This window comes from Mirounga angustirostris, unplaced genomic scaffold, assembly GCF_029215605.1.
Source record: "Mirounga angustirostris isolate CCGP_5_RB_7025 unplaced genomic scaffold, mMirAng1.0.hap1 SCAF_2, whole genome shotgun sequence".
Classification (NCBI taxonomy): Eukaryota; Metazoa; Chordata; class Mammalia; order Carnivora; family Phocidae; genus Mirounga; species Mirounga angustirostris.
Window position 1 is genome coordinate 174,498,092 of NW_026991710.1, and position 14,952 is coordinate 174,513,043.

Below are 14,952 nucleotides of genomic sequence, written 5' to 3' on the forward strand. Positions count from 1 at the left end.
TTTCGTTCCTAGTGTCTGTGGTATCGGGCACACTGAATGAACTTGTCCTTCACCTGTGACGAAAGACGAAGAAATGGCCACTCTTATTTCCAAAGCTGCCTCTTGGTTTATACCGGCAAATCATTTTACTCCACATTGGAATGTGCTTTCAAAGCATATTATACTCCTAAACTTAAAACCTTTTGTTACTGAGATTACCTTCTAAACTGGCATTTTTTTGGTAACAGGTAAGCAAATATGCCTAATCTCTTCAGTGACACATACCTGAGTATAATGCCAGAAGGGTTTTTTATAATCTGTTCCTTGGTATAAGTACGTGGGGTTTGGGTTTTGTTTTTTGGGGGGTTTTTGTTTGTTTGTTTATCATAGGAAGGTTTCTTTTTTACTGTGGGACACTTTTCCTCAATTATTTTCTTTCCTTTTGGTCTTAGATTTTGGACTCTTCTAATTGGAGTCATGCAGTTATGATACATGAATTACATAAATCAGTTATAAGGTGGTTTTATGTAGTTGAAGCCAGTTATGGTAGTAAATCCGTTGACTGGTGCTACCTCATTATTTAAAAATATTATCTGGGCCTAGTAGCCTGAATTTGTAGTATTTTGTTCTCATATATTATGTTTCATTTATTCCTTCTATTCTGATCACATGTGCAGGACATTTACCTTATATTTTCATAGGGCTCTACTGACTTCAAAGTGCTTTTGCATTCTTGAAGACCAGTTGGTAATTGCCTCTTGTTTTCTAGAACAGCCTGAAGCCTGGAGTAACTCCTCCGGAAGGGTAGTGGGGCAGCAGTAGAGAAGGAATCAGATGGATGGGCCTGCTCCTACCCAAGTTAGGATGAGCCTGGAAGTCCAATGCAGTTCATACAGAGCTTCTCCAGAGGGTGTCTGATGCTATAGCATCATATATAATACGAATCGGAAGTAAATAAATACGGTACCTGATGATGGGAAGATGTATAGTGGTGTTTCTTTTTTTTTTTTTTTTAAGATTTTATTTATTCATTTGAGATACAGAGAGAGAGAGAAAGCATGAGCAGGGAGAGAGGCAGAGGCAGAGGGAGAAGCAGGCTCCTCGCTGAGCCAGAAGCCCAATGCGGGGCTCGATCCCAGGACCCTGGGATCATGACCTGAGCTGAAGGCAGACGCTTAACCATCTGAGCCACCCAGGCGCCCCTATAGTGGTGTTTCTTAAAATAACCTATTTTATTTTGTAGTATTGACAGACCTTTCGTATGTATTATTTAAGATAAACAGTCTAGCAGATAAAATGGTTAATTCTGTATTATATGAATTTTACCTCAATTTAAAAAAAGCAGAATCCAGCAGGGTCATCAGTTACTCATCTTTAGGCATAAAGGGAGAACGGTACAAAGAAGGAATCTTAGGGCTTGTCAAAAATGGAGTCTCAGGCTTGTCTGACAAAGAAAAATGATAGTTTGTCATCTAGAGTTCTGGATGCCAACTTGAATTTAGTCATCATGATAATCAGTTGGCATAAAAGGCCTTTATGGATTTTAGGCTGCATTCCACCGAGATGCAACAAACTGCTGAGTTCCAGATGTCTAATTACACACGTCCTTAACAAGGACATGTTCATAGGCACCGACGTTATAAGAGGGATTCATTCTCTTAAGGTTTTCAGTCCTCAACTTGATCTCATAGCTTCTTCTAAATCACTTTACTGTAAACTACAGATGCAGTTCCATTTCCTAGAACTAATCACAGAAGACAGGGCTTCAACAAATCTGAAACTTAAAACAAGGATGGTAAGCAACAATACATTTTACCGAAGGACTGGGAGGCGTATAACATCCTGCTTCTACAGAGTTTATAAAGTAGGGAATTTTTTTTTTTTTTTTTTTTTTTAGATTTTTATTATTTATTTGCGAGACAGAGAATGAGAGACAGAGAGCATGAGAGGGAGGAGGGTCAGAGGGAGAAGCAGACTCCCTGCCGAGCAGGGAGCCCGATGTGGGACTCGATCCCGGGACTCCAGGATCATGACCTAAGCCGAAGGCAGTCGCTTAACCAACTGAGCCACCCAGGCGCCCTAAAGTAGGGAATTTAATAGAAATAATTTCCTGCAACATTTCAGCAGCTTCCTTACAACATCTGTCTGGTCATATTGCTGAACTTTTAGAATGTTTAGTTTTATTTTTATTTTAAAGTTCATAATTTTTATCTGCTATTATGTAGTTCCCTTTCATGCATGATTTCTTTCTTTCCTCAGGATTCATATACTACTGTTGTGGCTACCTTTTTTAATTTTTTTTTTTTACAGGTAATGTGGAACACAGCTGTCCACTCTGAATTCATGCACGATCACGTTGATTACGGCTTTCAAAGTTGTGAGAGTAAATTCAATTGGCGGTAAGCGTTAATGCTCAGAGGGTTCTATTTACAAATATAAATATTTTTCTTTCATAATTAAATGAGCTGCAAACTTTTTTGGGAGGGTGTTACTGTGGTAAAATACATATAACATAAAGTTTTGGAGGTGATGGATGTATCTGTGGCCTTGATTGTGATGCTGGTTTTAAGGTGTATGCTTCTCTCTAAACTCATCAGGTTGTATACAGTAAATATGTAAATAGGTACAGTTTTTTGTATGTCAGTCTTACCTCAATAAAGTGGCTTTCAAAGACACACAAAGTCCATTGTAGGTATTTTTAAGTTGTCAATACAGGGCCATTAAGTATATTCATAGTGCTGAGCAACTGTTACCACCATTCATTTCGAGAACTTTTCTACCATCCAGAACAGAAACGAGGGCTCATTAGACAAGAACTCATCTTCCCTCCCCGCCAGCCCCTGGTATCACTATCCTACTTTCTGTCTCTACGAATTTGCCTATTTTAGGTACTTCATATGGTATTTGTCCTTTTAAGTCTGGCTTGTTTCACTTAGCATAATGTTTTCAGAATTCATCCATGTCGTGGCATGTCAGAATTTCATTCCTTTTTAAGGCTAAAAAATATTCCCTTGTGTTCCTACCACATTTTGTTGATCCATTCAACCTTCAGTGGACTTCTAGGTTGTTTCTACCTTTTGTCTGCTGTGAATAATGCTGCTGCGAACATTGATCTACAGGTCCCTGCTTTCAGTTCTTTTGGGTCTATACCTAGAAGTGAAATTGCTGGGTCAAATGGCAATTTTATTTATTATTTTTTTTTAATTTTCCTTTTTTTTCCCCCTACCCTGCCCCCTCAAATGGCAATTTTATGTTTAATTTTTTAAGGGACTGCCATAAGCTTTTAGGAGCCCTCAGATTTTCGGAAATTCATTCATTTATTCAACAATTATTTACTGAATGGCTGTTAAGTACTAGGCACTTGCCAAAGCAGCTCTTCCTGTCTTTTCGGCAGAAAGAAAGTTATGTACCGTGGATTCCACCTGAACGTCCTCCCTGGAGTAGAATGAGGGCTCTCCACATATGGCAGAGCAGGTGGACACAGGGGAGGGGACAGCTGCCTTCAGAGATACTCACTCATAGGGATCTTGTTGACGGCTCTCCGTGTGCATGATTCGCTGCTGATAGGGGTGTTCAGGGACAGATGCCCCAGTCACTAACTGAAAGAAGAGAATCCTCTTTCTCAGTACTGACTCAAGTTTCATTACAGTGTCATAAAGGAAAAGCGTGATGCCTATGTGAGCCGCCTGAATACCATCTATCAAAATAATCTAACCAAGGTGAGTGTGCTGGGTTTGGAGCTTGGAGAGGGAGCTATTCTCTGCTGGACTGTGCTACCCATCTGGCCAGACAAAAACATAGCCTTTGCACGTGTCTCTTGTTGTTTCTTTTATTTCTTTTGCAGTTAATGATTTTGAGGTAGACCTGCCAGAGCGAGTCCCTGACTCAGGAGGCCAGTCTTTTTTTCTACAGAGTGGGCAGCCCATGCTATGATTGGTAGACCGGGTCTCTCATAATGGCCGCCCCTTGAGTAGGTCCGGCCCTCCACTTAGTTCCAGAAATCCAAAACATAAGAGACTGATTTACACAGCAATGCTCCAGCTTATTAATTCACATCGGAGGTACTGCCTGGCTAGAGAGCTGCCATTGTTCATTTGCTCACAGCAACCTTGTCCTTGGTGGCTAGATGTACTCAAGAGAGCAAATTATGGTTCAGAAGGTTGTTTTTTGTGAATGAAGTCTGATCAAGAACATTGGGCAAAGGCATGTTTACCTTCAGCAAATATATATTGTCCTTTGCTAATCTGAGGCTTTTTCTGCCTTGGTGCTTAAATGTACTCCTTCCACTCGGGGCTGCTGGAGACATTGACAAATGGTGTACCATCCATCGGTCCTTTTTCTTTTCTTTTTTTCTCTCAGAGAGAGAGTGAGCAGGGGGAGGGGCAGAGGGAGAAGCAGACTCCCCGCTGAGCAGGGAGCCTGTCTGGCAGCTCAATCCCAGGACCCTGGGATCATGACCTGAGCCAAAGGCAGATACTTAACCAACTGAGCCACCCAGGCGTCCCCATCTGTCCTTCTCTTGACAGCATACATCCCACCACCCTTCATTTGCCTTTGTGGTTTCACTTTGCAGTTCCTAAGATTTCCGCAGGGCTTAGATTGTATTTAGATCAGTAGATTGTTGGTGATATTTGGGCCAGCATAATCTCATCGGCAGCATGTTTATAAGCCAACTTTTAGGGTTGAGTTACTTCTATAAATGGCTAACCTCTTATATTTTTATATTGATTCTTATTCATTGGGTTTATTTTTTTGGAAGGTGATATTTTCTGACCTTAATCCCCAATTCAAGAGGGAAGTGTTTGGGGGCCTTTTGTCCCCTCTACACTGCTGACAAGAGATTTTAAGACCGTTAGACATGAGCATAGAGGCACCACGTGCTATACTAAAACACCCACATCAGTTTTTTTTAAAAAATGGAGCGAGCGAAAATACTTTTGCGGAAGAGCTAGAAAATCACTCAGGGAACAGCATTTTTTTTTAAATATTCACAAATCTCGGCGTGTAGTCGAACTTACTGTGTGTGACCTTATGGGAAAGAAATTACTTACAGTCGATCCAGAAATTGTGAATAGGAAGGGAAACTTTCTGTCAAGTATCTTAGGAAATGCAAATAAAAATTATATCGGTTCCTCCCCCACATGATTATTATTGGCAGTTGACCCATACGCCTCTTTGTCTAGCACCCTGTGGAAAACCATTCTCTCCTGAGGGAGGTTTTTCTTGTGGCTTCTGGCACTGATCTTGATTCAGCTTGGTTAAGCAGGTCATCTGTAGAGCAGGCCTGGAGAGCTGTTTGGGAAGGAGGAAATAACTTAAATCAGAACCGAACATGTTCCAAAATGTTGAAATACGCTCTTTTGTGATCAAGCTCCTATGATTCCGTTGTCCTGATAAGTTGCCCACATTTGCTTGCCGGTAACATGTATCATGGCTTCAGACGCTTGCTCTCATTCCCCGAAAGGGAGGCCCTGGCACGGAGGGTGCCAGAGTCTGAATTCTCAACATCTCTAGCGCAGAACTTAATTGTCGTGGTATTTGTGGTATTCTTCCATTCTGTTTGCGAAAACAGAAGCATTGCATTTTCCTCCCTTGGCCAGAGTGTTCTTCTTTCACCTCTACTTCCTTCACCATTATCCTTTTTTCTTTCTGAGCTTTGTGTCCCTCCTGCAGACACACCATTCTTCAGTGTGATTTCATTGCAAGTGAGGAGGACTTTCTCCCTAAACTCCTGGGGACAGGGATGTAGGGTTTCTCCCTGTGGAGGTGACTGGCACATATTTTTTTGGTCTCTGGATTTTGGCCCAAGATAGCGTCTTTATTTCTTCTTACGGCCTACCAAATGGCAATCCCCTTACGTGAGTGTCAACAGATGTTTTGCCGAAACTCAGACGTTACAGAGTTGTCTTGGCATCAGCAAACCTCAAATCCAGATAGCCTCTGTAGAGAAATGGAAAGAGCTGATACATTGCCACTGGTGTTTTTCTTGTATCTTGAGCACAGGCTAATGTCACGGTCCCTTCTCCAGTCCCATATAGAAATCATCCATGGCCACGCAGCGTTCACGTGTGATCCCGAGCCCACAGTAGAGGTCAATGGGAACAAATACACTGCTCCTCACATCCTGATTGCCACAGGTGGTGTGCCCTCACGTCCTCAGGAGAGCCAGATTCCCGGTGAGTCTTCTCAAGGCAAATACCTGTTGTTAATAGTCAAGTGGAGTTTACTCTTGTCTTCAGCCTTGCAAGCCATGCTAGGGGATCTGCCTGTTCCAGTTCTTTCTCTTGGACAAGGCCACATGGCCAAAGGAGAAAGTCTCTGCAGAGCCTAAATGTAATTGGCTTAACTGGTACCTAGTGATGGGGCAAAGTAAGGTATTTTTTCCAGCTCCAAGCTCATACATTCTACAGGTAACACAGGGAGAAAAATCAGCAAAGAATCTCCTCCTTTCCTTCTCAGCATGACAGAGATGGTCACCTGCCTGGATTTGTCACATGGGTTGTTATTTATAAGACATGTTCTGTAGTTACTGCTTGGTTCAAGGAAGTGAAATCTTGTGTGGATGTGACTTAATGACCTATTAAACCTTCTTCGTATGCATAGTTTTCTCTCTCACACAGAGAATTATAAATTTAAAGCAGTAAGGAATCTCAGATAGTCCTATTCGCTCTTGCATTTTATGCACACAGGGATAAGCCATGAACATACTGCCTTATTCTTACATAAGAAACATGGTTCAAATCTTTCTCCTCGACTAGATTATAAGGTCTTTTTGGGCGGTGATCATAGCTTATACAAATTTTGTATTCTCCCTGGATTGGCCTCATAAGATCCATGACCAACCTCAATTTATATGGGAAATTTTGAGTGTATATGCATTTATGTATTTTGTTCTCTCTGGGGAGAGGATCCAAAACTTTCACCAGCTTTTAAAGGGGGTTCATGACCCCCAAAAGGTCAAGAGCAACTACCGTAAAAGATAGTAAGATACTGTTCTCAGGTACCTTAAAATTTAGTTGAAAGATTGGACATAAGCATCCTAATATGAAACAGTCTCCAAGATTGAATGTTAAGTGAAAAAAAGCAAGGTGTGCAACAGAGTGTATAGTATGCTACAATTTGTATCTTTTTCAAAAGGCAGGGGGACTGTCCATATGCACTGGAATATTTCTGGGAAGATACTCAAAGCTCTGTCATGCTGACTCCCTCTAAGGAGAGGACTAAAGGTCAGGGGTGGGAAGACTTCTGCTTTTCACTAGATGCTCTGTTGTGCTTTTTAAATTTTTAAAATATATATATTTATTAATTTAAAACATATAACAAAAACAAATGCAAAGAAATAAAATAAAAGGTCAATGTTCCAAGGTTATTTCCAGATAGTGAGGCTTGGGGTGCTCACAGGTGGGACAGATTACTATGGGATGGCATCAACCAAAAAGACTTCCCAGGAAAAGGGTTCACAAACTGAGTGGTACGTGCTGAGGAAGAGGAAGACTGAAAGAACCAGTGGGTAATAAAGATGTCTTGGAAAGACATTCAGTCAATTCGACCAGTTTTTCCAGCACTGAAGTTCTGGGGGCACATTCATTAAGCGGAGACTAGAAGACGGTTAGGCCCAATTGTGGAGACTTACAAAGTCAAATGAAGGAATCTCTAGAGTTTGCGACAACTGGGTCAAATAACTGTTGGCTTATAAATAGGGTTGTGACAAGATCTAAGTGATAATTTTAGAAAACTAATGCGACAATGACTCACAGAGGAGAGAGATCAGTATAGAAAGCTGTCACAGTAGAATGTATGGGAGGTGATGATATGGTTCTGAACCCCAGCATCAGCATCTGACCCGTAAAGGGGAAGCTCAGTTCTGCAGACGGTTACTGAGCCACTGCAGTGGCCCAGGCGTTAGAAAGGAGAACAGGCATAACAGCCTCAGAAGGAAGACTCAGCTGCTGGATTTCATGGATTCCAGGACACATTTAAAAAAAAAGTATATTGGTCACATCTGGAATCAGGATGTGTCCTTTTTTTTTTAAAGATTTATTTATTTATTTTAGAGGGAGAAAGAGAGAGAGCACAAGTGGGAGGGGAAGTGAGAGGGAGAGAGAGAATCTCAAGCAGACGCTGCACTGAGGGTGGAGCCCGAAGTGGGGCTTCATCTCATGACCCTGAGACCATGACCTCCGCCAAAACCAAGAGTCGTATGCTTAACCAGCTGCGCCACCCAGGCGTCCCTGGATGTGTCCTTTAATCATGGCACCTCGAATTTGGCAAAGTGCAATATTTTTATTAATTGATGAAATACTGTGGGGGGCATTGAGAGAAGGAATCCTCGATTGACAACTCAGGATTTCATTTGGATTATTGGTGGAAGGTGGTCCATTTAACTGAAGTGGCAAACTTGAGAGAGGGATACGGTTGGGACATAAAGTTTAGGTTCAATTCTAAACATACTGAGTTTGAAGCAAAGTAAAATTATATAGCAGGGCAGTTAGAAATCTGGGACTGGAACTTGGGGGGGAGGTCAAAACTGGAATATTTGGAAATCCTCCACAACGAGGGGAGAGTTGGCTTAAACCTTTGGAGAAAAACACAGAAGAGAGCCAAGGCTGAGCTGAGGGGTTCATGTCTACATTAGGGGGCAGGAGAATGAAGCAGAGCCGGCAGGGTCTCTTCACAAGAGCCAAGAAGGTCTTAGTTCCTTGGAGAAATGTAATAGGTAGTCGTCACTGCTTTTATTTCTAGAGAGAAAACGGAAATGTGCACTCAGGGAAGACTGGGTTGGCAGGTTCCCAAGTGGAGACTTTGACAAAACTTGTCAAAACAGTATGTGATGGGGCGCCTGGGTGGCTCAGTTGGTTAAGCGACTGCCTTTGGCTCAGGTCATGATCCTGGAGTCCCGGGATCGAGTCCCACATCGGGCTCCCTGCTCGGCAGGGGGTCTGCTTCTCCCTCTGCCCTCTTCCCTCTCGTGCTCTCTGTCTCTCATTCTCTCTCTCTCAAATAAATAAAATCTTAAAAAAAATATATTAAAAAAAAAAAAAAAACAGTATGTGATGGCAGAGAAAGCATCTGGGTCCTACACAAAATATTGATACCGTTTTACAAGAGAAAGCTCAGTCTGTGTGATCTGTATTGCATTTTCCTACACAGGTGCCTGCCTAGGAATAACCAGTGATGGATTTTTCCAGCTGGAAGAATTGCCTGGGTAAGCTGGTTTCCTTCCCAACCTCAGTGTTCATTCTTTCTCAGTCTTTCCTGCTAACACTTCTTCTACCTCCCCCTCCCAGCTGTTAAATGCAGGCATTCCTTGAATTTTCTTCACCTGCTTCTCTCTTTATGACCTTGGGTATCTCATCCACTAATATCCTAGGGAACGACATGGATCTTTTCTTTTCTTTCTTTCCCTCTCTCTCTTTCTTTCTTTCTTCTTTTCTTTCTTGTAGATTTATGTATTCATTTGAGAGAGAGAGAGCGGGGAGGGGCAGAGGGAGAGAAGCGGGCTCCCCGCTAAGCGCAAAGCCAACGGCAGGGCTCGATCTCACAACCCGGAGATCACAACCTGAGCCGAAATCAAGAGCCGGATGCTTAACCAACTGAGCCACCCAGATGCCCCCTGACTCAGATCTTTCATTACAGTTTTTAGGACCAGAATCAAATACATGGTGGTTTTGAAGAATAAATAGTAAAGTCCTAAAACCATCTTCTTTCTTCACCTTAATACAGCGTCAGCTGATGATGTGTCTCAAGTAACTGATTCTGGTTTCCAAAGCAGCTAGTGCAGGGAGAATCTCCATAAATGAAGGCTCTGGCACTTTCACAAAAGAGAGCTTTTCTGAATTTGTCCTCTACGTGTGTTTGTCCAAAGGACCTTAGTAAACATATGTCACGGATTTAGATATATAGAAAAAGAATCTACCGAGGAAGATCGTTTCTCCAACTTGAAGAAGCTGCCACTTGCTGGCTTTCGAGGTTGCAGGGTGCCTCCTTTCGCTCTTGATAGGCGAGGATACCTAGGAGCTAGAGGAGGGGCCGTTTGGCTCAGGACTGGTCTTTATCTCCCTCTGAGTAGCACTCGCTCTGGAATCAGTATTGCTCAACAGTGCCGCTCCCGTTGGAGGTCTTAATCCTGCGTTTTTATAAAGACCTTCACAGAGGGTGACTAATAATCCATTGTCCGTACCTTTACCTTAATTCACCTGGAGCCACAGACGGTGAAACGGGCAAGAGGGCTTTGTTGAGTTTCATAGCTGCGGTGGAAACCTCCCATGAAGATATTCAGAGCAGGCACCCTCCTGACTTCGAGAGAAGCACAGTCTGTTTAGATTTGCTGTCTGCAGGGCATGCAGCCACGTCAGAGAAGCGCTTTTCTTCCCTCATGATCCTCCCTGTCCTGTTTGGTTTTAGGGTTGAATGATGACACATGTGAGAATGTTTCCAGAAATGTGGTCCTTACTTGTCACGTTTGGATGATACAAGTCAATTCTAGACTCACCCTCATAGAAGCTTCTTTATAGATACCTGTATAAAAGTAAAATCATTTATTTTAAAATATTTAAAATGCTAGCAATACAAGTTTAATAAGTGAATTTATGTGTGTTAGGACAAAACACTCTGGGAACATAGGAAATGAATGAACATTTTTTTTTCTTTTTTTAAAAGATTTTATTTACTTTAGAGAGAGAGTGCGTGAGCGTGTGTGAGCGAGGAGGGACAGAAGGGGAGGAAGAGGGAGAAAGAATCTGAAGCAGATGCCTCACTGAGCGGGGCTCGATCTCATGACCTCAAGAAAGGAAAAAAGGTCAAATATAATAGGAAAGAGGGAGGCCGAGATGGAAGAGCTATTTCATACCTTCCAGACTATGTAGACATTTCTCTTTCCAAATCCTGGATTGTAAGATAGCTGACTTGCAGCTATTTGGGTTCACACTTCGTCCTCTGTCTAGACCAGACCCCTCTGATGGCAGACTCACCACATGGATACCTTACCTTTGGAAGGTGGTTAAGAAAGGTTTCCTTTGCTCTTTCCAGATTGCTTGCTTCTTATCCTAGCACTGTAGCAATGGTAGAGGACCGTGTTTGAAGCGTTAGAGAACCCCAGCCCTAAACGGGACAGCTCCAGCTAAGGGGCATTTATGCTCCAGGCTGCAGCATGGAAGTAATCCTCATTTCTCTAGGGCCAGGATCAGCTTCTCCACCACTGACTCAGACCTTTGTCAGCATTCACCTAGTGTTGAAGATGCCTTCTTAGACTAAAGCTTATGCAGGAAGTCTACTTTTAATTCAGATCTATCCTATAACTTAAATGGCTTGCTTTAATTGGCCTATAACCTACTGCAAAGATTGGTAGAATTGAATAGTGATCAAGGAGAAGTTCTGAGCAGGGAAGAATCATGGTGAGTGTGTTGCCAGTTTTCGTTTTAGGTATGAAGGTCACTCATAAGGAATCCTCTCTGGGGGCAGCCTGGGTGGCTCAGTCGGTTAAGCATCTGCCTTCGGCTCAGGTCATGATCCCAGGGTCCTGGGATCGAGCCCCGCATTGGGCTCCCCACTGCGCAGGAAGCCTGCTTCTCCCTCTCCCACTCCCCTTGCTTGTGTTCTCTCTCTCGCTGTCTCTCTCTGTCAAATAAATAAAATCTTCAAAAAAATAAAATTAAAAAATCATCTCTAGTTTCAAAGGTTTTTTTGTTTCCTCTCTAGAGAAATGAGGCTAAAGAACTTTTTTAAGGTTTATTTGAGAGAACGAGTATGAGGGAGAGGGGCAGAAGGTGAAGAAGAGAGAATGTTTTAAGCAGACTCTGTGCTGAGCATGGACCCCAATGTGGGGCTCGATCTCACGACCCCCAGATCACCACCCTGACATCACGACCTGAGCCGAAACCAGGAGTCAGACGCTCAACCAACTGCACCACCCAGGCACCCTGAGGCTGAAGAACTTTTAATAACTAAAAGTATATTTCCCTTCTACAAAGGGATAAAATTCCAATGTGAGGGGCACCTGGGTGGCTTAGTCGGTTAGGTATCTGCATTTGGCTCTGGTCATGATCCCAGGGTCCTGGGATCGAGTCCCACACCGGGCTCCCTGCTCAGTGGTGAGTCTGCTTCTCCCTCTCCCTCTGTGGCTCCCCCTACTTGTGCTCTCTCTCTCTGTCAAATAAATAAAAAAAAATCTTTAAGAAAATATAAAATAAAATAAAATAAAATTGCAATCCAGTATCCAAGATTGAATCTTGGAGCAGAAAAAGGAAATGAATGGAAAAACTGGTGAAGTCTGAATAAAGCCTGGAGTATGGTCAATAGCAATGTACCAACGTCCATTTCTTAGTTTTGACGGGTGTACCATGGCTAGGCAAGATGTTAACTTGCAGAAAAACTGGGCAGAGTGTATATAGGACACCTCTGTACAATCTTTTCAACTTTTCCATAAATCTGAAATTATTCCCAAAAAAGTTTATTTAAAAATATTAACCCTATCTCTAATTTTAGCCGCAGTGTCATTGTTGGTGCGGGCTACATTGCTGTAGAGATAGCTGGGATTCTTTCCGCTCTGGGCTCAAAGACATCACTAATGATACGGCATGATAAGGTAAATTCTGTCCTTTTTTCCTTTTCCCTTCCCTTTGCTTGACCTTTTAAAAAAATCTACCCTGAGAATATTAAAGACTACGGTGTAAAGCATGTGGAGGTCAGTTGGTTTATTCTGCGTGGAACTGCATAGAAGCTATTTGAATTGGGCCGTATGTCCTTAGAGCTGCCACTGGATAATGATTTTGATTGGATCAGACTGGCTGGTATTTTCATCATGAAGTGGTAGGTATCAAGTGCCTTAAAAAGAAACATGCAGGCTTACATATAAATATTTGTTAAATTAAACAGACTGTCAGGTTAATTTCTTATTCTGGAAATCAATTTCACATGATCAGAAGGTAGTGTTGGATTAATAACACTCAGTCAAAAAAATTTACTACATGGTTTGCATTAAAAGAAAACGTATCAAAGATATTTGCACACCTATGTTCATGGCAGCATTATTCACAAGAGCCCAGGGATGGAAGCAACCCAAGTGTCCGTTGACAGATGAATGAATAAATAACATGTGTATATCTGTACAATGGAATATTATTCAGCCTTAAAAGAAAGGTCATTCTGACCCAGGCTACAACATGGATGAACTTTGAGGACATTACGCCAAATGAAGTAAACCAGTCACAAAAAGACAAATCTTATGATTCCCCTTATATGAGGTATCTAGAGTTGTCAAATTCATAAAAATAGAAAGTAGAATGGTGGTTGCCAGGGGTTGAGAGCAGAAGGAAGTGGGGAGTAGTTTAATGAGTATAGTTTCAGTTTTGCAAGAAGTAAAGTTCTGGAGATGGATGGCACAACAATGTGAAGAGACCTAACACTAAGGAACTGTATCCTTAGAAATGATTAAGTTGGTAAATTTAATGTTATGTATTCTTTATCACAAAAAACAATAACAATAATAATAATAAAGGAAGCTTACAGATCATCTTATTGAATGTCATTTTATAGATGAAGAAATTAAGGCCAAGCAAAGTTTTGTGACTGCAAATTAGCATCATAACTGAGAGTCAGCTAAGGTCTTAGAAAGCTCAGGACAGTACAGTTGACCCTTGAAAACTTGGGGGTTAGGCGTGCTGACCCCCTGTACAGTGGAAAATCCAAGTGCAACTTTTGATTCCCTAAAAGCTACTAATAGCCTACTGTTGACCTTGGCCTGAAGCCTTATTAATAACATAAACAGTGAACATGTATTTCATATATGTGTTATATATCAAATTCTTAAAATAAAGTATGATGGAGAAAAGAAAATGTTACTAAGAAAATCATAAGAGGGGCGCCTGGGTGGTTCTGTTGGTTAAGCGTCTGACTCTTGATTTCAGCTCAGGTCATGATCTCAGTGTTGTGAGATCAAGCCCTGCATCGGGCTTCATGCTGGGCGTGGAGCCTGTTGAAGAGTCTCTCTCCCTCTCTCAAAAAAAAAAAAAACAAACATAAGAGAGGGGTGCCTGGCTGGCTCAGTGAGTAGACCATGTGACTCTTGATCTCAGGGTCATGAGTCAAGCCCCACATTGGGTTTAGAGCTTACTTAAAGAAAAAGAAAATCATAAGAGAAAACACATATACTGTATTCTACTGAAAAAAAAAAAATCTGCGTGTAAGTGGACACATGCAGTTCAAACGTGTTCAAGGGTCAGCTGTTTCTTTCTGCTCAAATGCAGCCTTCATGTCATTACCTGTTGAAGTGTTACTTTATATGTTTTTTTGATTAGTCATGATAGTACCCCTGGGTTTTGGTACAGTATCGGAGCTTTCAGAGACATGGTTCCAGGCAATAATAAGAGTATTGGCCTAAGAATCTGGCTGACCTTAACAAGCGTGTGATTTGGACAAGTCATTTAATGCTTTAGGGACAGGATTTATCAGATCCCTAACCATTCAAATGCTGTGATTCTAATTCTTGATTATTTGAGCAAATAGAGGGAGACAAGGGAAATTGATAACCCCAGTCAACATGTACTTGAGGGAACTTTCTCTTTGGCTTTGAGACTTGTCATATAATTCACCTGCAGGAAATTTATATTTTGAATAATGTCTCCTCTAGGTTTAATGTTATGTTATTTTGCATCACAGGAATATATCCAGCAAACTGGATGGAAGGAAGTAGAGAGGCAGAGGGATAGATAGCCTTAATTTAATGTGTAAATAAGTAAATAAACTGCAGCAGTTTATCAACAGAATGGATAATTCCTACATTTGGAAAATCAGCTCATTTGCACATGTCCTTGGGTTTCCTGCCCTCGCCAACCCCCCTAATTCTCCTCCTCTTTCCTGTCCTGGTGTAAGTCCATTCTAGAACTTTCCTATGAATAACTCATGACCTCCCATCTTCACCCTGCCTGGGGTTTGTTGCATGCAGATTATCACAAAGAACTCTTCGAGGCCATGTCT

General features: G+C 41.9%; 1 protein-coding gene across 3 annotated transcripts in view; it reads left to right on the plus strand.

The window, feature by feature from the left end:
* Positions 1–14,952, plus strand: part of GSR (glutathione-disulfide reductase) — a 41,361-nt gene that overhangs the window by 14,069 nt on the left and 12,340 nt on the right. For 2 of the 3 annotated variants that reach the window (XM_045879790.3, XM_064585582.1), the window contains 5 exons: positions 2,290–2,378; positions 3,629–3,698; positions 6,008–6,155; positions 9,130–9,184; positions 12,463–12,562. In XM_045879790.3, the coding sequence (XP_045735746.1) occupies positions 2,290–2,378; positions 3,629–3,698; positions 6,008–6,155; positions 9,130–9,184; positions 12,463–12,562 (462 nt within the window). Of the gene's footprint in view, positions 1–257; positions 1,775–2,289; positions 2,379–3,628; positions 3,699–6,007; positions 6,156–9,129; positions 9,185–12,462; positions 12,563–14,952 lie in introns of those variants that run through there. The other variant, XM_045879789.3, reaches the window with a different exon arrangement.